Source organism: Oryctolagus cuniculus, chromosome 17 (genome assembly GCF_964237555.1).
Source record: "Oryctolagus cuniculus chromosome 17, mOryCun1.1, whole genome shotgun sequence".
Taxonomy (NCBI): Eukaryota; Metazoa; Chordata; class Mammalia; order Lagomorpha; family Leporidae; genus Oryctolagus; species Oryctolagus cuniculus.
This window is the reverse complement of record NC_091448.1, coordinates 35,471,059-35,491,705: the sequence shown is the minus strand read 5'-3', so window position 1 is coordinate 35,491,705 and position 20,647 is coordinate 35,471,059. Positions and strand designations below refer to the sequence as shown.

The 20,647-nt window shown below is 39.8% G+C and overlaps 1 protein-coding gene across 6 annotated transcripts in view; it reads right to left on the bottom strand.

Annotated features, from left to right (window-relative positions):
• Window positions 1-20,647, bottom strand: part of MED13 (mediator complex subunit 13) — a 114,977-nt gene that overhangs the window by 33,388 nt on the left and 60,942 nt on the right. For all 6 annotated transcript variants that reach the window (XR_011383550.1, XR_007911285.2, XM_051824707.2 and 3 more), the window contains 6 exons: window positions 20,435-20,516; window positions 12,965-13,086; window positions 10,632-10,722; window positions 10,289-10,503; window positions 9,499-9,695; window positions 8,121-9,037 (listed from right to left, as the gene is read on the bottom strand). Coding sequence is in view for 4 of the 6 variants with exons in the window: in XM_051824707.2 (XP_051680667.2) it covers window positions 8,121-9,037; window positions 9,499-9,695; window positions 10,289-10,503; window positions 10,632-10,722; window positions 12,965-13,086; window positions 20,435-20,516 (1,624 nt within the window). In the remaining 2 variants the exon portion in view is untranslated. The remainder of the gene's footprint in view (window positions 1-8,120; window positions 9,038-9,498; window positions 9,696-10,288; window positions 10,504-10,631; window positions 10,723-12,964; window positions 13,087-20,434; window positions 20,517-20,647) is intronic.

The window sequence follows — 20,647 nt, the reverse complement described above, 5'->3', positions numbered from 1 at the left end:
CACCACATCCTGTACTGGAGTATCTGTCTTTCTCCAGCTCTTGAGTCCACATTCCTGTCAATGGAGACTCTGGGAGATAGTTAAGTAATGGTTCAAGTAGTTAGTTTCCTGCCACCCATGGGACACAAAGATTGAGCTCCCAGCTCCTAACTCTTGCTCACCCTGGGTGGTTGTTGGCATAACGAGTTAACCAGTGGATGGGAGCATTCTCTCCATCTGATTCTCCACCTCTCAAAAAAACAAAGGGGGTGGAGGGAAGAGAGAGACATATTGACAAGTGTTGATGAGGGTTTGGAAAAAGCAGAACCCTCATACATTGCAAGTGGGAACGTAGAATAGCACAGCTGTATTAAAAAAAGTCTGGCAATCCCTTAAAAGGTTACAGAGATATATGACCCAGCGAGTCCACCTAACAGTAATGAAAACATATGTTTACTTAAAAACTTATACAGAGATATTCACAGAAGCATTACTTATAATAGTCAAAAAATGCAAACAACCCAAATGTCCATCAACTGATGAATGGATTAACAACATGATTAACAACATAGGGTATAACTATACAATAAATAATATTTGGCAATAAAATATTAATACATGCTATAGCATGGATAAAACTTAAAAAGCATAATGCTAAGTGAAAAAAGCCAGTCAATGAAGACTGGGAGGGAGAACAGTAGGGGAAAAGGGAATGACTGCTAATTAGCATGAGTATGTTCTAATATCAATTATGGTGATACCTGTCCAACTCTGAATATTTAAACCATTCAATTGGATATTTAAATGGCTGAAATGTATGGTGTGTTTACAAAACTGTTTTTTTTTTTTTTTAAAGCAGTTTCTTTTTCTTTTTTTTTTTAATTTATTTTTTTGATAGGCAGAGTGGACAGTGAGAGAGAGAGACAGAGAGAGAAAGGTCTTCCCTTGCTGTTGGTTCACCTTCCAATGGCCGCCGCTGCAGCCGGCGCACCGCGCTGATCCGATGGCAGGAGCCAGGATCCAGGTGCTTTTTCCTGGTCTCCCATGGGGTGCAGGGCCCAAGCACCTGGGCCATCCTCCACTGCACTCCCTGGCCACAGCAGAGAGCTGGCCTGGAAGAGGGGCAACCGGGACAGAATCCGGCGCCCCGACCGGGACTAGAACCCGGTGTGCCGGCGCCGCAAGGTGGAGGATTAGCCTATTGAGCCACGGCACCGGCTCTACAAAACTGTTTTAAAAAAGACAAATCAAGAGGTGATATGATGGCGAGGATGGGCAGAAATTGGAGCAATTTTTTCTTTTTTTAAAATTTTTGTTTATTTATTTGAAAGTTACAGAGAGAGAGGAGGAGAGGCAGAGAGAGAGCGAAGGAGGGAGGGAGGGAGGAAGATCTTTCATCGGCTGGTTCACTCCCTAATTGGCCACATTGGAGCTGCACCGATCCGAAGCCAGGAGACAGGAGCTTCTTCCAGGTCTCCCACACGGGTGCAGGGGCCCAAGGATTTAGGCCACCTTACACTGCTTTCCCAGGCCATAGCAGAGAGCTGGATTGGAAGTGGAGCAGCCAGGACTCGAACCGGCGCCCATATGGGACGCTGGCACTGCAGACGGCGCCTTTACTTGCTACGCCACAGTGCCGGCTCCAATTTTTGCTTTTACTTTTCTACACTATTTAGATTTTTTAAAAAGATTTATTTATTTGAAAGTCAGAGTTACAAAGAGAGGGTTAGGGGAGAAACAGGGAGAGAGGGATGAGAGACAGGGACCTCCCATCTGCTGGTTCACTACCCAGATGGCCACAATGGCTAGAGCTGGACCAGGCCAAAGCCTGGAGCTAAGATCTTCATCTGGGTCTCCCATGTGGATGGCAGGGGCCCAAACACTTAAGCCATCTTGCGTTGCTTTTCCCAGGCCATTAGCAGGAAGCTGGTGGCCTTACCCAATACACCACAACGCTGGCCCCTGTTCAGTCTAAATTAATTTTTGTTCAGCAAGTATGTACCTTTACAATCAGGACAAAGCTTTATCTATCTTGTACAAAATAAATATTGTCATTAGAATTTACAAAACATACTTTGTAGACTTTTAAATTCATTCAAATAAATATTTCAGTATCTCAATAATCTCCTATATGCCAGGTACTTTTCTAAGTGCTTGAAATATCAACAAAAACCTTTCATCTTACAGAGAATTCACAGGACTATGCTTAGCAAAAAGACACTAATCGATATATTATATAGCACACTTGGAAAGTAACAAGCAAGTAATAGGGGGAAAAGCAAAAAGAACAGAACAGAGAATATAAAGGGAGATTTGCAATTTTATAGTGAGAAGATGGTATCTGGTCAACACGAGGGAACAATTAGGCCACAGGGCCTTAATATAAGACCTTGCCACTTGGTCACAATGCTGCTACAATTTAGTGAAACTATTCCCACTTTGAGCATTTATATTTTCTTGCATTTTTATGTGAAAATTCTTAATTGGAATATAAAGAGAATTTTGTTTTCATTTATTCTTGACAATTTTTAGAATAAAATTAATGCTTATTTTTACAGAGCTTTCTATTTATATCAGTGTTTACTTATAAAAAATGTACACTGGATAAAGCTCAGTATTTTCTAGTATTTGGCAAGTAAGTCTGTTTGAAAAACAATACTAATAATTAAAGCATACCACCAATGCTACTGCCAACGTTAACATTACTACAAATATTTGAGTTTCACTGTGTACCAAGCACTGCTATTTTATATAAATTAAGTCAATCAATCTGCTCAACACAGTAATACATAAATCTATTATTGATCCTGTTTTAAGAGAACTTCCACTTTGACTCTGACCTTGTCTAAATAAGATCGGAGTTGGCAAACTCAAAAGGCTTCCATAGCCTTGGCAACTCATGACAAGAGCCTAGGGAGATTACTGACACCATAAACAAGAGTGTCAATTTGTTAAGTCAACAACAGGATGTCACTGTGCACTTACTCCCCATGTAGGATCTCTGTCCTTAATGTGTTGTATTTTGAATTAATGCCATAACTAGCACCCAAACAGTATTTTACACTTTGTGTTTCTGTGTGGGTGCAAACTGTTGAAATCTTTACTTAATATAAAATGATCTTCTGTATATAAAGATACTTAAAAATGAATCTTGATGTGAATGGGAGAGGGAACAGGAGAGGCGAGGGTTACAGGTGGGAAGGAAACTATGGGGGGGTGGGGAGAGCCATTGTAATCCATAAGCTGTACTTTGGAAATTTGTATTTGTTAAATAAAAGTTAAAAAAAAAAAAAAAAAAAGAAACTGGGGTAGAGAAGCTAAATGACATCCTTAAGGTCACAGGAAACAGACAATGGTAGAGTAATATTTTAAACCCAAACAATCTGATTTCATAGCCTGCTTAAGTTCTTTTTTAAGTTTTTAATGAAATTCAAGTTTTTTTTCTATTTTTTTAAAAAGATTTATTTATTTGAAAGGCAGAGTTAGAGAGATGCAGAGAGAGAGAGAGAGAGGGAGAAGTATTCCATCTGCTGGTTCACTCCCTAAACAGCTGCAACAGCCGGAGTTGGGCCTATCTGAAGCCAGGAGCCAAGAGCTTCTTCCAGGTCTCCCACGTGGGTACAGGGACACAAGGCCTTGGGCCATCTTCTACTGTTTTCCCAGGCCATAGCAAAGAGCTGGAACAGAAGTGGAGTAGCCAGGACTTGAACTGGCGCCCATATGGGATGCCAGGGCCACAGGCAGAAGCTCAGCCCACTATGCCACTGTGCCAGCTGCCTGCCTATGTTCTTAACCACTATATACGTCTTATAATAATAATCATGCCCTTTTTAAAAACATCACATGTATTTATATCTTTTCCTTTTTAAATATCCTTTAATATTAATAATAATGTGATCTCACTACCCAAGAACTAAAATATTACAAAAATAATCATGAGTGCTTCTATTTTTGTCCCTCAGTGAGTTCTGGACACACGCAAAATTTCAAGAATTAAGCAACAACTTTAATTTTATACACATATAATTACATTTAGCTTTGCTTATTTCAGAAGTTAATCAAAAGCAATACTTTTTTTTTTTTTTTTTTTTTTTTGGACAGGCAGAATTAGACAGTGAGAGAGACACAGAGAGAAAGGTCTTCCTTCCATTGGTTCACCCGCCAAATGGCCGTTACAGCCAGCGCTGCACCGATCCGAAGCCAGGAGCCAGGTGCTTCCTCCTGGTCTCCCATACGGGTGCAGGACCCAAACACTTGGGCCATCCTCCACTGCACTCCCGGGCCACAGCAGAGAGCTGGACTGGAAGAGGAGCAACAGGGCCAGAACTGGCACCCCAACCGGGACTAGAACCCGGAGTGCCGGCGCCACAGGCGGAGAATCAGCCTAGTGAGCCGTGGCGCCAGCCCAAAAGCAATACTTTTAAAAGATATATTATTATAAATTATTATCTTCTGGGATGTATTCTTTCTTCTTCCACCAAAGTACTGAGATTCAATTATTTGTTACATATAACTTTATTTTCAAGACTTATTTATTTGAGAGGCAGTTACAGACAGAGAGGGAGAGACAGATAGAGATCTTCTATCTGCTCGTTTACTCCCCAAATGGCCACCACAGCCAGGGCTAGGGCAGGCTGAAGCCAGGAACTAAGAGCTCCCTCCAGGTCTCCCACATGGGTACAGGGGCCCAAGGACTTGGGCCATCTTCCACTATTTTCCCAGCCATTAGCAGAGAGATGAATTAGAAATGGAGCAGCCAGAACTTGAACCAGCACCCCAAGGGATACTGGTGCCACAAGTAGAGGCTTAACCTACTAAACCACAGTGCTGTCCCCTACATGTAAATTTTTAAGATTATTTATTTGAGTTACAAAGAGACAGGGACAGAGATAGAAACAGAAAGGTCTTCCAATTGTTGGTTCATCCCCCAAATGGCCACAACAGCTGAAGCTGAGCTGATCCCAAGCCAGCTGCCTCATCTGAATCTCCCATGTGGGTAGCAGGGGCACCAAGCATTTGGGTCATCTCTGACTGCTTTTCCCACACCATCAGCAGGGAGCTGGATCAGAATAGGAGCAGCCGGGACACCATATGGGATGCCTGTGTTGCAGTCGGCAACTTTATCCACTATACCGTAACACTGACCCCTACATATAACTTTATACATTTTTGGATCTTAAATAATATTCCATCTGTACTATCATACTATCAATTCTCTTCTGGATGAACATTTGGATTATCTCTAATTCTTCCAAACTTGCATTACAGTTTTAGTTCCCCTAGTAGTTAGTAAGCAGTTTAAGGGTAGAATATCCTCACAGTTTCCAAAATACCAGGCAAAGTCTTTCATATATGTTAAAAAATGACTGAATTAGCAAATGACACAAAAACCAAATAAGTTTTTAAAAAATATTTATTTATTTACTCATTTATTTATTTACAAGGCAGAGAGACAGATCTTCTATCAACTGGCTTAATTCCCAAATGTCCACGATAGCTAGGACAGGGACAGGCAAAGCCAGGAGCCCAGAATTCAATCTGCATCTCTCATGCTATTTGAATGATCACTGCTGCCTCCAAAGATGTGCATTAACAGGAAGCTGGATGCAGAACTTGGAGCTGGCACTTGAACCCAACTACTCCAATACAGATTGCAACCATCTTAACAGCATACTCACCACTGCACCAAACACCAACCCCAAATAAAAGCTACATGATATACACTTCTTAGGAACATAGATTCTCACAAAAGCCACATTTTGAAAGTAGCTAACTTTCTGTATATGTTAATCGATGACTTAAAGTTTAAAAAGTTAATCAGTAGAAATGGAAACTTTTTTAAAATGTGGATTGGCCACACCTAAGACAAAAATATGTAATTCATAACTTTAATAATAATAGTAGTTTATATTAAATCAGGGCTTACTAAGTGGTAAGCACCACGTTTAACATGAATTAATTAATCAGATCTTTATTATGCTACAAAGGTCAAGTACTAGTTTTACTTCATTAATACAAATGAAAACTCACTATGTGAAATTAATTTGTTTAAGATCATATTGCTCAGGCCGGTGCCGAGGCTCACAGCACACTGGGTTCCAGTCCCGGTCGGGGCGCCGGATTCTGTCCCGGTTGCCCCTCTTCCAGGCCAGCTCTCTGCTGTGGCCAGGGAGTGCAGTGGAGGATGGCCCAGGTCCTTGGGCCCTGCACCCCATGGGAGACCAGGATAAGTACCTGGCTCCTGCCATCGGATCAGCGCGGTGCGCCGGCTGCAGCGCACCAGCCGCGGCGGCCATTGGAGGGTAAACCAACGGCAAAGGAAGACCTTTCTCTCTGTCTCTCTCTCTCGCTGTCCAGTCTGCCTGTCAAAAAAAAAATTTTATATATAACTACAATCTAATACAAACCTCTGATGCTTCCAATCTTGTCAAAGCAGGCATCATCTTTTCCCTGGACTACTGAAAAAGCCTTTCAACTGATACACCTGCTTCTACTGTCACCTTCACAATCTCCAACTCCCAGGCTACTTTCCATAATATCTCAAGAGTTACCACTTTAAAAATAAACAGAAAAAGGACCATGTTGTTTCTTTCTTCAAAACTGTTCAACAGCTTCACATCACACTTGGAATAAACTACAAAAGTCTTACATTTCTAAAGACCATACATCATTTTGGTGTTTGGCCACCACTGGAGATTTCATGCCCTATCATTTTTGCCTATTAACCAATACACTCTAGCAACAATAGCCTTCTTAAAGTTCCTCAACTATATCAAGCACTTTACTCCCTCAAATCTTTGTACCCTACATTGCCTGAAATACTCTTTCTTCAATTAACCACATAGCTCACATTTTCTAGTTTATTCAAATGCTCTTCCTCCTCAGAAATATCTTCTCTGAGCATATATCTAAAATTGTAGTGTCATTTATTATTTTCTACTTTCTAATCTTATCTTTTCTTCAACGCACTGTGTCACTAAGCAATAAATGATCAACTTCTTCTTTACCATCTGTTTTCACTAAATTATGCACTCAAAAGGGTAAGGAGGTACTGGCATCATGGCACAGTGAGTAAAGTCACCACCTGTGATGATGGTATCCCATAAGCGAGCTGGGTTATGTTCTGGTTGCACCACTGTTGACCAGCTTCTCTGCTAACAGCCTGGAAAAAGCAGCAGAAGACGGCCCAAGTGTTTGGGCCACTGCCACCCATGCAGGAAACCTGGAAAAAGATCCTGGCTTCAGCATGACTCAGCCCTGGCTGTTGTGGACATCTGGGAAGTGAGCCAGCAGATCAAAGATCTCTTTCTCTCTCTCTCCCATCTGCGAAGTGAACCAGTGGATGGAAGATCGATCCATCCATCTCTCTCTCTCTCTCTCTCTCTCTCTCTCTCTCTCTCCCCGTCTCCCACTAACTCAGATAAATAGATAAATCCTTAAAAAAAAAAGAGTAAGCAATGTCTACTTTGTTCAACAGTGAATGTTTAATATTGTGGGTGGCACACACAAGGTGCTCAATATTCAGTAAATGAAACACTGTTGAATAGAGCAAACAACTAGCAATTTTCTGCTAATTAATATGTGCAAAGTGTTGTCTATATTTCTGCATAATTGCAGGTTTATAATAACCAAACTTTTATTTCAACAGCTAAGAAACTGCCTCTAAACATGTCATCCTGGGACCAGCGCTGTGGCATAGTGGGCCAAGCCTCCACCTGTAGCGCCCGCAACCCATATGGGCACCAGTTTGTGTCTGGCTGCTCTACTTCTGATCCAGCTCTCTGCTAATGGCCTGGGAAAGCAGGGGAAGACGGCCCAACTGCTTGGGTCCCTGCATCCACATGGGGACCCGAAGTTCCTGGCTCCTGGCTTCAGACCAGCCCAGCTTCAGCTGTTGCAGCCATTTGGGGAGAGAACCAGCAGACGGAAGCACATGCGTTCTCTCTGTCTCTCTCCCGCCTCCATCTGTAACTCTACCTCTCAAATAAATAAATAAATAAATCTTAAAAAAAAAAAATAGATATCCTTAGAAGGGTTTAAAGCCCAATATTAAAGCATCTCTATTAACTAAGAAACAAAAGCAAAGTCATACAAGTAAAAGAAAATAAGCCAAAATAAAAGTACTCTGTGAGCATACTTACCATTTCTTTTGGACCATGGGTGTAAGCATGAACTTTTCACAAGTGCTTCATCAACTTTTCCTCCTGACATATTATCCATGAACTGACGCCCATGTTCTAATGCAAGGTAGCAATCATTGCAACAGTCCCGCTCTTCAACACGTACCCAGTTGCTCACTACACCAATTTTGGGGAAAGGATCTTGGTCTGCTGCTCCAAAGGGTGAAAATAAATTAGTGCACTGATCTTGCAGCAATAATATTAACTCATCAGGAAACTTTTCAGATTCCTTTAGTCCTCCATTAACGTGTTCTGCAGAAGTAGCCCTGAGAGCTTCAAAACGTTTTTCTGCTTCTTTGCCACAGTCTGTGTTGCGTCCTATGATATCTAGTTCATCTTCAAGAAATAATCCTGAATTGTTTCCAAATTTTCTGTTCATGACTGCACTGAAGCCGCAGGTACACCTATACTGTGCTTCCTGCGTTGGATCTGGAATGTAAACTCCAACATCGGCACCCTTAATATTCATGTTGCAAACACAGATACAGCAACTATCAAAGTTGCAGTCTTTAAACAAATTCATAACTGATTCTGAAAGGATGAGGTTTACATAAAGACTGTGTGCTTCAGGGATGGAAGGAACAGTTGCAGGTTCAACAGAATTGAGGGGTCTGCATGTGGATGGGGTGGAAGCTGGTGAATATAAGTCTGAATTCTCATATTTGACTGAGCCTTGAGCACTGGCAGGTCCACCAGCTCCACGAGGAGTCCGAGGAGTCCTTGGAGTCCTTGGAGTTGGAAACCTAGGGGTGGATGGAGAAGGAAGGATTCCTGCTCCACTATTACTAGGAGGTGCACTGCTAGGAGGCATCCCAAAGGAAGTATGCGTTTGAGGTGTGTAAGCAGGGCCGTATTCTTGATCCAAATTACTTCCATCACTATTGCCACAGGGCAAAAGAGAAAATTACATACAGATATTAAATAAGTATTGTGAAATATAAAATAAAAGCATCTCAAATGTTTTTGTAATACTGCAAACTATAATAGAGGACAATCAGTACAAAAACTAAAAGAACAATTAAGACCTAAGTATTTCTAGTTAATACATACACTCTAGGTGACTAAATGTAAAACATGTGGACAATATAGCAAACGAACAAAAGGGGGTAAGTCTGAACTGTAAATCAAAAGAAAATATGCTTCTGAAGACAGATATTTAAGCATAATGCTCTTAAAGTTTTCTAACAATTTAACCATATCCAACTATTACCATTATAATCAATTAACCAGAAAATTTTTAGAACTTTCAAAAACCAATATCCTTTTTTCAGCCTATCTATGAATAAAAAGTTATAACAGTTCATATACTATAATAATCTAAATAATAATAGAATCATACCCCTCTTTGATGAATGGCATTGTAGGCCCTGAAGGAAGCAATTCCAATTTTCCAACAGTCCAACTTTGACGGTAAATACACTCTTCTGGCAATTTGATAGGGGGCAGACATTGGCTTGGTAGAGTTTTCAGGGGTGCAAACATGGAACATCCCACTAGAACTTGACAATTTTCAGGTTTATAAACATAAGAAAAATCCTACAAGTAAAAATCATGGATTTTGAGTATCTCAGCATTCGGAGGGAAAAAAATCAACAAAAAGCCAAATTCATTTCAGCTTTTTCCCATTCTTAAGGTAAAATGTAGTGGTAAGGTAAAATTTTTGCATACAAAACCAAGTCATGTATATGAGTGAAACTGACATCTGGAGATCTGATTATTGTCTATAGCCCTTATCTATACTCTTGAAGAACAACATCTTTCTACTTTCTACCTGTTGAATTCTTTATTTAGTGTGATTATAAAGTAAACTGAAAGTATCTTACTACAAAAATTAAAAGAAAAATAAGAAAGGAAGAAGCAAGGAGGCAGAAAGGGAGAGTGGGAATTGTTACATATTTTTAAGACTATCTATATGAAATACATGAAATCTGTTCTCCTTATATAAATAAATAAAATGTAGGTAATTTTATTCTTTACTTAAATGCATTCTTATTAGTGTCACACAATTCAGTCCTCATATTTCTTAACAACAAAACTAGAATTACTATGAAAGGATTTTTGAATACAAATACAAATTAATTCTACAAGAAAATATAGGAAGTAAATTATTTTTCTAGAAAAATACTTACTTTAATTTCAGAAGGTTTTGGGCTACAGAATCCCTCATCAACCTCAATTTTGAACTGTGCTCCTATACTAGAACTATTTCCTTCTAGAACAGTTCCTCCAGGTGTTGTATCCATACTACCATATTCTTTATTATTCATATTCATTGGGGAAAATCCCATAATATGTTGTTCCAATGATGGTGGCGTAGGATACATCTTATGAAGATCTGCAGTGCCTATATTTAATAAAACACACATTTCAACATAGGACTAAAAAATGAATCTGTTAAAAAAACGGGAGTAGGGAGCTTTCTGGAGATAAAAATTTACAAATTTATCTGGAGCACAGATTTGGAAAACTTACTTATGCAAGATAATGGGTCCAGGTTTCCTGTCTTTGACTCCTTGCAGCTGGCTTTATCATCAGATCCATTTGCTGATTTTTTAGATCCAGGCTATTTAAAAAAAGCAGATATTTATCTGAAGTTTTAATTCAATATCATCCCAAAATAGTAATCATTCAGACATAACTTAAAAGAAAAGTTCATTCATCAAAAATATTTTTAATCTATAATAAGGTTAAACACATACTAGATACAATTTAAAGATACAAAAAAGAAAAAAAAATCTTAAGACAAACACTGACCCCAGATCAGTTTCTCTGAATAGTGACTCAATAAGCCTTTCAACTGATAGGGGAATAAGCTACTCTAAAGAAAATAACCAAAAACTTTCCTAACACAGACAAGCAAGAATGACAAGTAACTGAAAACCTATTAAAATAAAAAATATATCTACAATAAAGGTTTGTAAATTAACACAGAATTGCTTCTTAGTAAGATACTCCTAAAGCATTTGTCCTTTTAAGTGAAAGACATGGAAATTTCCTATATACATTAATCGTATCTCAGAATTTTTCTTCTTCTTTTTTTAAAGATTTATCTTATTTACTTGAAAGGCAGAGTTAGAGAGAAGGAGAGAGAGAAAGATCTTCCATACACTAGTTCACTCCCCAAATGGTCACAACACCAGGGATGGACCAGACCAAAGCCAAGAGCCAGGAGCTTCCCCAACGTGGGTGCAGGGGCCCTAGGACGTGGCCCATCTTCCACTGTTTTCCCAGGCCATTAGCAAGGAGCTGAGTCAGAAATGGAATAGCTGGGACATGCACTAGCACCCATATGGGATGCCAGCATTGCAAGTGGTGGCTTTACCTGCTGTGCCACAATAACAGACCCTCAATTTTTCTATATATTTTTACCTTCTTTTAACATTCTCTTTACTCCTGTAAGTGTATGCTAACAGGAAACCTAGCACAAACTTCAAAAATCTCATGACAAAGCAACAAGGTTCTTAACTAAAAATGTTTTAATATATTGACCAAACTAAGTTTTAGCATCTCCAATCTATCATCAATGCTTTTAGTGCTGACATTTGTACCCTGTCTACTGTTAGACCCTATGAGGTAAATATGTGAACTGAGCTCTGACTACAATGTTTTTTTTACCTCATAAGGCCACAGTTGACACATGAATGCTAGCACAGAGGAAAATATGAATGCACCAAAGTATTCAAAGATATATTCTTCTACTGCACAGTACCCTGACAGATACTATATTATGGGATATGAGGAAAAAGTTTATGTATAGCTATATATGCCCTATACATACAGACTAAAATATAGACATTTCATATGTATATGTGAGGGTTAAAGACATGTTATATAGGAAAGATCACAGAAACATCATAGGTACTACTGAAATTTCCAAGTTACTTTACACAGATAAAAAAGCAATTCCCCTTTATGATAATGCTGAACCCAATTCATTAACTTGTTAGATCTGACATTCTAGGAAATCTGTTTGTTAAATTTTTATTTATTTATTAGAGAGAGAAAGACATACAGAGATAGAGAAAGGCAGGCAGAGACCCTCCATCTGCTGATTTATCACATAAATGGCCATAATAACCACTGCTGAGCCAAGGCCAGGGCCAAAGGTGGGAGCTGGGAACTCAATTACTTGAGCCTCTCCCTCCCAGGGTTTGCATGAGGAGAAAGCTAGAGTCTGGAGCTAGAGCTTGGAATGGAATTGAAGTACTCCCAACATGGGACATGGGAGTCTTAACTGCTATGCTAAACACCAGTCTAAGGAGTCTCATTTTAAATTTTCTTTTATTTTCACCTTTTTCTGCAAATGGGGTTGAAGACTAAACACTAGTTTTTCTTACTATTTCATTGTTATGGTGTGTATCTATCTTATCATTATAGCTGTGATGCCAAATTCAAAAGAAGTGATATTCCTCAACCAAATTATAAGGCACATAATTTTAATGTTAATTACTTCTATATCCTCTCAACAAGTCAACTGTAGAGTAATTTTCAAACCAGAGGATTAAAGAATAGGAAAATCAGCTTCCTAAGAACTAAAAAAACAGACTTATGGCAGAGCTCAAATTAAGCTGGATCGTGAATCCTTCAATCATACAAATGAAAGGATAAGGAAGACAATTCAAAGTTTATAGGTGATTCTATATCAAGACAACTCAAATATGACATTAAAAATATACTCATATTTTAAAATATCTCCTGTTCAAGGATAAAACATTAATGAAATCACAAATTACTTCTGAAAAATAAAATCTTATATAAAATGAAGGAAAACAAATCATAATCCTAATGATTAAGAAAATACTCACTGTTAGTTCATCTTCATCAGAATTGAAGAGATTATCAAGGTCAGTGTAAGAGACAGCCAAATCTGAGTCATAAATCAAACTGGTTGATGGAGGACGGGCGTGACCAGTTGGGCGTGGAACATCTACATGTGTCAATCAGAAAAATAAAAAATTCTACTACTGACCATGTAAGTACCATTCTATTTATTTAAACCAGATACATAACTTTATGTTTATATAGGGATTATTTCTCTTAGAAAATCTAGAGTTCTCTGTTGCTGACAAAAAATTGTAAATAATTGTGGCACCTTATTCAGGAAGCTCACCAAAGGCCATGTAATATATATGAACATAGTAAGTACTTCCAAGTGATTAACAAAATTGTGAACACCATTAGGGCAACAGAATTAAACACACCTTCTTCCCTCCATTTTCCTGAAATGTAAAAACAGCAATTATTCAAACCCAGCTCCAACACCAAGAGTATGACCGTGGCAAATTACTTAAGCTCTCTATGCCTCAGTAATGACATATACTAAGAATTAAATGTGATAGAATGTAGGTAAAGCCCTCTGCCCACTGCCAGGCATTTAAACACTCAATAAATATTATCTTCCCAATAAATTTTGTTTCCATACTAGAATTTTTTTTCCAGTTTTGGGGAAAAATATGATTGTTTATATTTCCACGAGAGAAACAAAAACAATTAAGACTGATACTTAACTTTCCAAGTAACTATCTGAATGTCAAGTTACTTAAGATAGCCCTAACTTTCAGAAAGATAAAAGTCACTTTCCCAGTCCCTCTGTGTTGTCAGTCATAAGGATTCACTAGAGAAGTAGTTTTGAAGTTTTCAAGTACATAAAAATGATCAGAGATGGGGCTGGCACTGTGGCACAGTGAGTTAAAGACCTGGCCTGCAGCGCTGGCTTCCCATACGGGTGCCGTTTTGAGCTCCGGCTGCTCCACTTCAGATCCACCTCCCTGATAATAATGCATCTGGGAAAGCAGCAGAGGATGGCCCAATTCCTTGAGCCCCTGCACCCACAGAGAGACCCAGAGGAAGCTCCTAGTTCCTGTCTGCGGATTGGCTCAGCTCTGGCTACTGTAGCGATTTGGGGAGTGAACCAGCGCTAACTCTTTCAAACAAATAAAATAAATCTTTAAAAAAAAATCACCAAGGGTGGGCACATTTGGTGTAGTGATTGATGTCTCAAGTGCCTGCGATAAAGGTCCAGTTCCACTCCCAATTCCAGCTTCCTAAATGAATATTCTGGAAGGTAATAAGGTGATGGCCAATAGCTGGGTCCTTGCCATCCATGTGGGACACAGGACTGAGTTCCAAGACCCTGGCTTCGACCTGGCCTAGCAGTTTCTGTTCCAGGCATTTGGGGAATAAATCAGCAGATGGGAGATCTCTATTTCTCTGCCTTTTAAATAATACATATTTAAATTATCAAGAGAACACAAAAATCAAGATTCCAAAGCTCTGAGATGCTTCAGAAATGGTAAATGGGTCCATTTTTTTTTAAATTATTTTCATTTAATTTGAAAGGCAAAAAGAAGCAGAGACCTTCCATTAACTGGTTCAACTTTCTAAATGCAACAGGCAAAGTGGGCCAGACCAATGCTAGAGCCCCAAACACAATGCAGGTTCTCTCCTGTGGGTGGACTGTACGCAAATTCCTGCACCATCAACTGCTGCCATCAGAGGGTGTGCACTAGCAGGACACTAGAGTCAAAAGCACAGAGGCAGGGACTCAAATTAAGGACACCAATATATCATGTGCAAGCCCAAGCATATTAACCACTGTACCAAGTATTTGCCCCAATGGTTCACGTTTGAAAAACCTGCACCACTGGCACAAGAAAAAGATAAAAACATTTCCTACATCCCAGGAAATATACTTAAGGTAGGGTAAATAGGACGAAGAATTCAAACTACTTACTTCTTTCATTTGACATGTGCATATATTGTTGAATGACTAAATCAAGCTCTTTAATATATATATTACCTCACATACTGTTTTGTGATGAGAATACTTAAAATCTAGACTGCTAATATTTTTTCAAAAATACAATACAGATTACTTGCAATTTACAATGATTTGGTTTAATGATTTTTCAACTTAACAATGATGTGAAAGCAATACATATGCAGTAGAAACTATACTTTGAACTCTGATCTTTTTCTTAACCGGTGACGTGTGTCATGAACCTTGTGATGCTAGGCATCTGCAGAATGCCAACCTCCCATTCAGCCACATGATCATGACGGGAAGCAAATGATATTCTACAGTGTACTGTACTGCCAGCATTTTTTTGGATAGGGGCAGTCCATAAACTGCATGAGATACTCAATACTTTATGATAAAACAGATTTTACATTAGATGATTTTGCCCAACTTTGTATAAGGTTTAAGTATTCTGAGCATTTTTAGTTAGGTTAGGTTAAGCTACGATGATTGGTAAGTTAGCTGTATTAAATGCATTTTGACTTACAGTGTTTTTTTTTTTTTTAAGGTTTATTTGTTTATTTGAAAGTCAGAGCTACAGAGAGAGAGAAGGAGAGGTAGAAAGAGAGAGAGAGGACTTGCATCAGCTGGTTCACTCCCCAGATGGCCACAACAGCCAGAGCTGTGCTGATCCGCAGCCAGGAGTAGGAGCTTCTTCTGGGTCTCCCACGCAGGTGCAGGGTCCCAAGGACTTGGGCCATCTTCTACTGCTTTCCCAGGCCATAGCAGAGAGCTGGATCGGAAGTGGAGCAGCCAGGACTCGAACCAGCGCCTCTTTAGGATGCTGGCACCGCAGGAGGCGGCTTTATCCACTATGCCACAGCGTCGGCCCCATACTTACAGTATTTTTTTTTTTTTTTTTTTTTTTTTGGACAGGCAGAGTGGAGAGAGAGAGAGACAGAGAGAAAGGTCTTCCTTTGCTGTTGGTTCACCCTCCAATGGCTGCCGTGGCCAGCACACCACGCTGATCCGATGGCAGGAGCCAGGTACTTATCCTGGTCTCCCATGGGGTGCAGGGCCCAAGTACTTGGGCCATCCTCCACTGCACCCTCCGGGCCACAGCAGAGAGCTGGCCTGGAAGAGGGGCAACTGGGACAGAATCCGGTGCCCTGACCGGGACTAGAATCCGGTGTGCCGGCGCCGCAAGGCGGAGGATTAGCCTAGTGAGCCGCAGCGCTGGCCACAGTATTTTTAATTTAGAATTAGTTTACTGGGATGTTACCCATAGTAAGTTGATGAGCATCAGTACATTACCAACTGTGGACACCTTGTTGGACAACCTTTCTCTTAACTTACTCCTCATAACTAAAATTTTGTGTTCGTTAGCCAACATCTCTTTAATTCCTATCTCCTAATAACCATCATTACTCCCTGTTTCTGAGTCCAGCTGTTTGAGATTACACATACAAGTGAGATCATGGAGTATTTTACTTAACACCATGCACTCCAATGGTTACCCATACTGTGGTCACAAATGACAGGATTTCCTTCTTCTGTAAAGGCTGAGTAAGTGCATGGTTTCTTCCATAACACATTTCTATGAACTTTTTAAACACCCCTTTTATGAAGATTCTCTTTTCTCCACATCCTTGCCAACACTTACTACTTTCCACCTTTTCAATAACCAACGCCGTAATATTTTTAAGTTGTTATCTCACTGTGGCTTTGGTTTGCATTTCCCTGACAGACAGTGATGTTGAAGATTTTTTTTCACATACCTACTGGCCATTTGCATGTCTTCTTGAGAAATGTCTAATCAAGTCCACTGTTCATTTTCAGTTATATTATATTCTTGCTATTGAGCTGTTTTTCCTTTATATTTTGGATATTAAATTTTATCAGATATATATTTTGCAAATATATTCTCCCATTCCATAGGTTGTCTCTTCAGTTTGTTGACTACTACAATTACTTTGCAGAAGCTTTTTGGTTTGATGTAAGCTCATGTCTATCTGTTTTTGTTGTCTGTCCTTTTGGAGTCATACCCAAAAACGTCTTTGTCAAGACCAATGACATGGAGCTTTTCTACCATGTTTTCTTCTAACAGTTTCATGCCTTAGGCTTAAGTCTTTCATGCATTTTCAGAATTTTAAAAAAGATTCATTTTTTTTTTATTTGAAAGGCAGAGTTAAGAGAGGCAGGGGAGATCCAAAGGGATCTTCCATTCATTGGTTCACTCCCCACATGACCGCAATGGCCAGGGCTGAACCAGGCCAAAGCCAGGAGCCTGGAACTCCATCCTGGTCTCCCATGTGTGTACAAGGGCCCTAACACTTGAGCCATCTTCCGTTGCTCTCCCAGGCGCATTAGCAGGAAGATGCATTGGAAGTGGAGCAGCAGGACTTGAACTGGCACCTACACAGGATGCCAGCATCACAGATGGAGGCTTAATCCACTGTGCCAAAATCCTGACATGTTCAGTTGGTTTTTATATATGCTACAAGATCAGAATTTAATTTCATTCTTTTGCATGTGGATACACACTTTTCACAGACCCACTTACCGAAGAGACTATCCTTTCCCCACTGTGTGCTTTTAGCATTTTTATGGGAAATCAGATATATATTTTGCAAATATATTCTCCCATTCCATAGGTTGTCTCTTCAGTTTGTTAACTACTACAATTACTTTGCAGAAGCTTTTTGGTTTGATGTAAGCTCATGTCTATCTGTTTTTGTTGTCTGTTAATAATAAATGCATGGATTTACTCTGCGCTCTCTATTTTGCTTTACTGGTCTCTATGTCTTTCTTTAATCCAGTACCATGATGGTTTAATTACTACAGCTTTGCAGATTTTCAAATAAGGTACTGTGATGCAATTAACTTTTTTCCCTCTCAAAATTGCTTTGGCAAGGTAGCTGTTTAAGATACCACCTGTGATGCTCACATCCCTTTACCAGGGTGCCTGGGTACAAGTTCTAGCTTCATTTCCTGATTCCAGCTTCCTCTAATGCACAAACTGGGAAGCAACAGGTGATAGCTAGAGAATTTTCATCCTCACCACCCACATCAAGGTAGGATTGTGCTCCTAGCCCAAGGGTTCAGCCTGACTCAGTCCCAACTTTTTCAGACTTCTGGAAAGTCAATGGGATGTGAGTTTTCAGTCTGTCTTTCTCTTCTGTCCGTCTGCTGCTCAAATAAAGAAAATAAATACTGGCTCTTTAGGGTCTTTTGTGCTTCCGACTACATTTTAGGGTTTTTTTTAACTTCTGTGAAAAATCTCACTGCAACTTTGATAGGAATTAAATTTGTACATCACTTTGGCAAAGAACACAAAGTGTTAACTCATTAAACAAACTACTTAGAACCATCAACAACTAAATTAACTTCCTGAAAGCTCATTTGTTCCTTGGTCAGATAAACTTTTCCTTTTCTTGTTTTTGGCTGTCCAGAGACTGACCATCTCTAGTTATTCAAAATGTTGAAACAAAACTTTGTCCCCAAAGAGAATATACCATAAGAAAACTTCCCTTGCCCTCATCAAAAGTTAAACGAGAGCAAGGGGCCAGCACTGTGGTGTAGGAGCTAAGTCTGCTGCCTGCAGCTCCAGTATTCCATATGGATGCTGCTTCATGTCCCAGCTGCTCCATTTCCAATCCAGTTCCCTGCTAAGGGCCAACTGGAGGATGCCCCAAGTGTTTGGGCCACTGCTACCCATGAGGGAGACTGGATGAAGCTCCCAGCTTTGGCCTGGCTCAACCTTGGCCTTTGTAGCCATCTGGGGAATGAACAAGCAGATGGAAGATCTCTGTCTCTCCCTCCCTCTTTCTCTGAACTCTGACTTTCAAATAAATAAATGAATGTTAAAAGAAAAAAAAAAGGTTAAATAGTACCTCATGTTGACTACAGTTAATTACAACGTATTTCACACTTGGAAACTGCTAAGAGTTTTGCATTTTCTCACCACAAAAAAACTGATGTAGTAATGCAAATGTTAAATAGCCAGAGTAGTCATAGTGAAACATGAAGCTGGGATGAGCATTAATAGTTAATTTGCCTGTGCCCCACAGGGAATTCCTAGGTTCAGCGTCTGCCTCCTATTCCCCAACTAGCTTCATAACAACGTAGACCCTGGGAGGCAGCAGTGAAGGGCTCAAGCAGCTGTTGTCCTGCCATTCATTTGGGAAACCTGGACAGAGTTCCTTGCTACAGACTTAGCCCTGGCCCAATCCCAGCTGTGGCAGACATTTGGGGAGTGAACCAGTGATAGATGGGAGCTCTCTGTATCTCTCTCCCCGTCACTCAAAATTCTGCTAAAAAATTTTAATTGTTAAAAAATACTGTATACTATAAATATGCACAATTTTTGTCAATTAAAAATACAAAATGTTTAATGAATAATACTGTGTCTCTCTATTCCATTCAGAAGCAGCACATGTCAGATACTTTTTTTTTTGACAGGCAGAGTGGACAGTGAGAGACAGAAAGAAAGGTCTTCCTTTACCATTGGTTCACCCTCCAATGGCCACTGTGGCTGGCACACCGCGCTGATCCGAAGCCAGGAGCCAGGTACTTATCCTGGTCTCCCATGGGGTGCAGGGCCCAAGTACTTGGGCCACCCTCCACTGCACTCCCGGGCCACAGCAGAGAGCTGGCCTGGAAGAGGGGCAACCGGGACAGAATCCAGCGCCCCGACCGGGACTAGAACCTGGTGTGCCGGCGCCACAAGGCGGAGGATTAGCCTATTGAGCTGCAGTGCTGGCCAGATACTTTCAAATAGCATCCTGACAACTGTATCTCCAACATCTAGAATAGTGCTATACCTAACAAGTAAATATTTATCGAATTAAAGGCCTCAGAAACAGTTCTCCTAAACTTGTATGAAAAGCAAAAGACAACAGGATTCCATGAAGCTTAATTTAAAAATTGAGTTTTTAGATCTGATGAGTCTTAGGTGATAATCTTACCCAATCTCACATTTTAAAGACAAGAACCACTTTTATTTATAAAACAGGGGGAAAAGTGGTGGGTATTCTGGCACAGCAAATTAAGCCTCCATTTGAGATGCATGCACTCCATATCAGAATCAGAGTGCCTTGGAGCAAGTCTCTCCTCCATGCCCCATCAAGCTTTCTGCTAATGCACCTGCAGAGAAGTGAATCATGGCCCAAGCACTTGGATTCCTGCCACTGACAGTGGAGCTCTTAGAGTTCCTGACTCCAGGCTTTGGACTGGCCCAGCTGTGGATGTTGTGGGCATTTGGGGAGTAAACCAGTGATTGGAAAATCTCTTTCTTTTTTTCACTCTATCTTTCAAACTAATTAAATAAATAAAAATTTTTAACAGTTCCAACAATTTCAATCACCTCAACTTGTTTCTCACAACAAGAGACAAAACACTAAATCCATAATTTTAAGAAAGATCTCTATGAAAATTTAGTGAATTATGCAGAAAGAGTACTAAAAGGCCAACAAGCTATCAATCTATAGTGATAATACTGGAATGCAACATTTTAATTAGTAAACAGAAGTATTACCTTGCTTGACAGATGGACTAAATAATGACATAGCATCTTCTTCATGTGATAACACTGTTACATTAGATGTCCCATCGTCTATCTGCAAACAACATTATACATTAGGCTGAAATATATGAATTACCAATAACAAAATCTACCAATTATTTAGTTACATGTCAACCTTTCTGCTAAGCATTATATACATATTATCATTAATTCTTACAGTTAAAA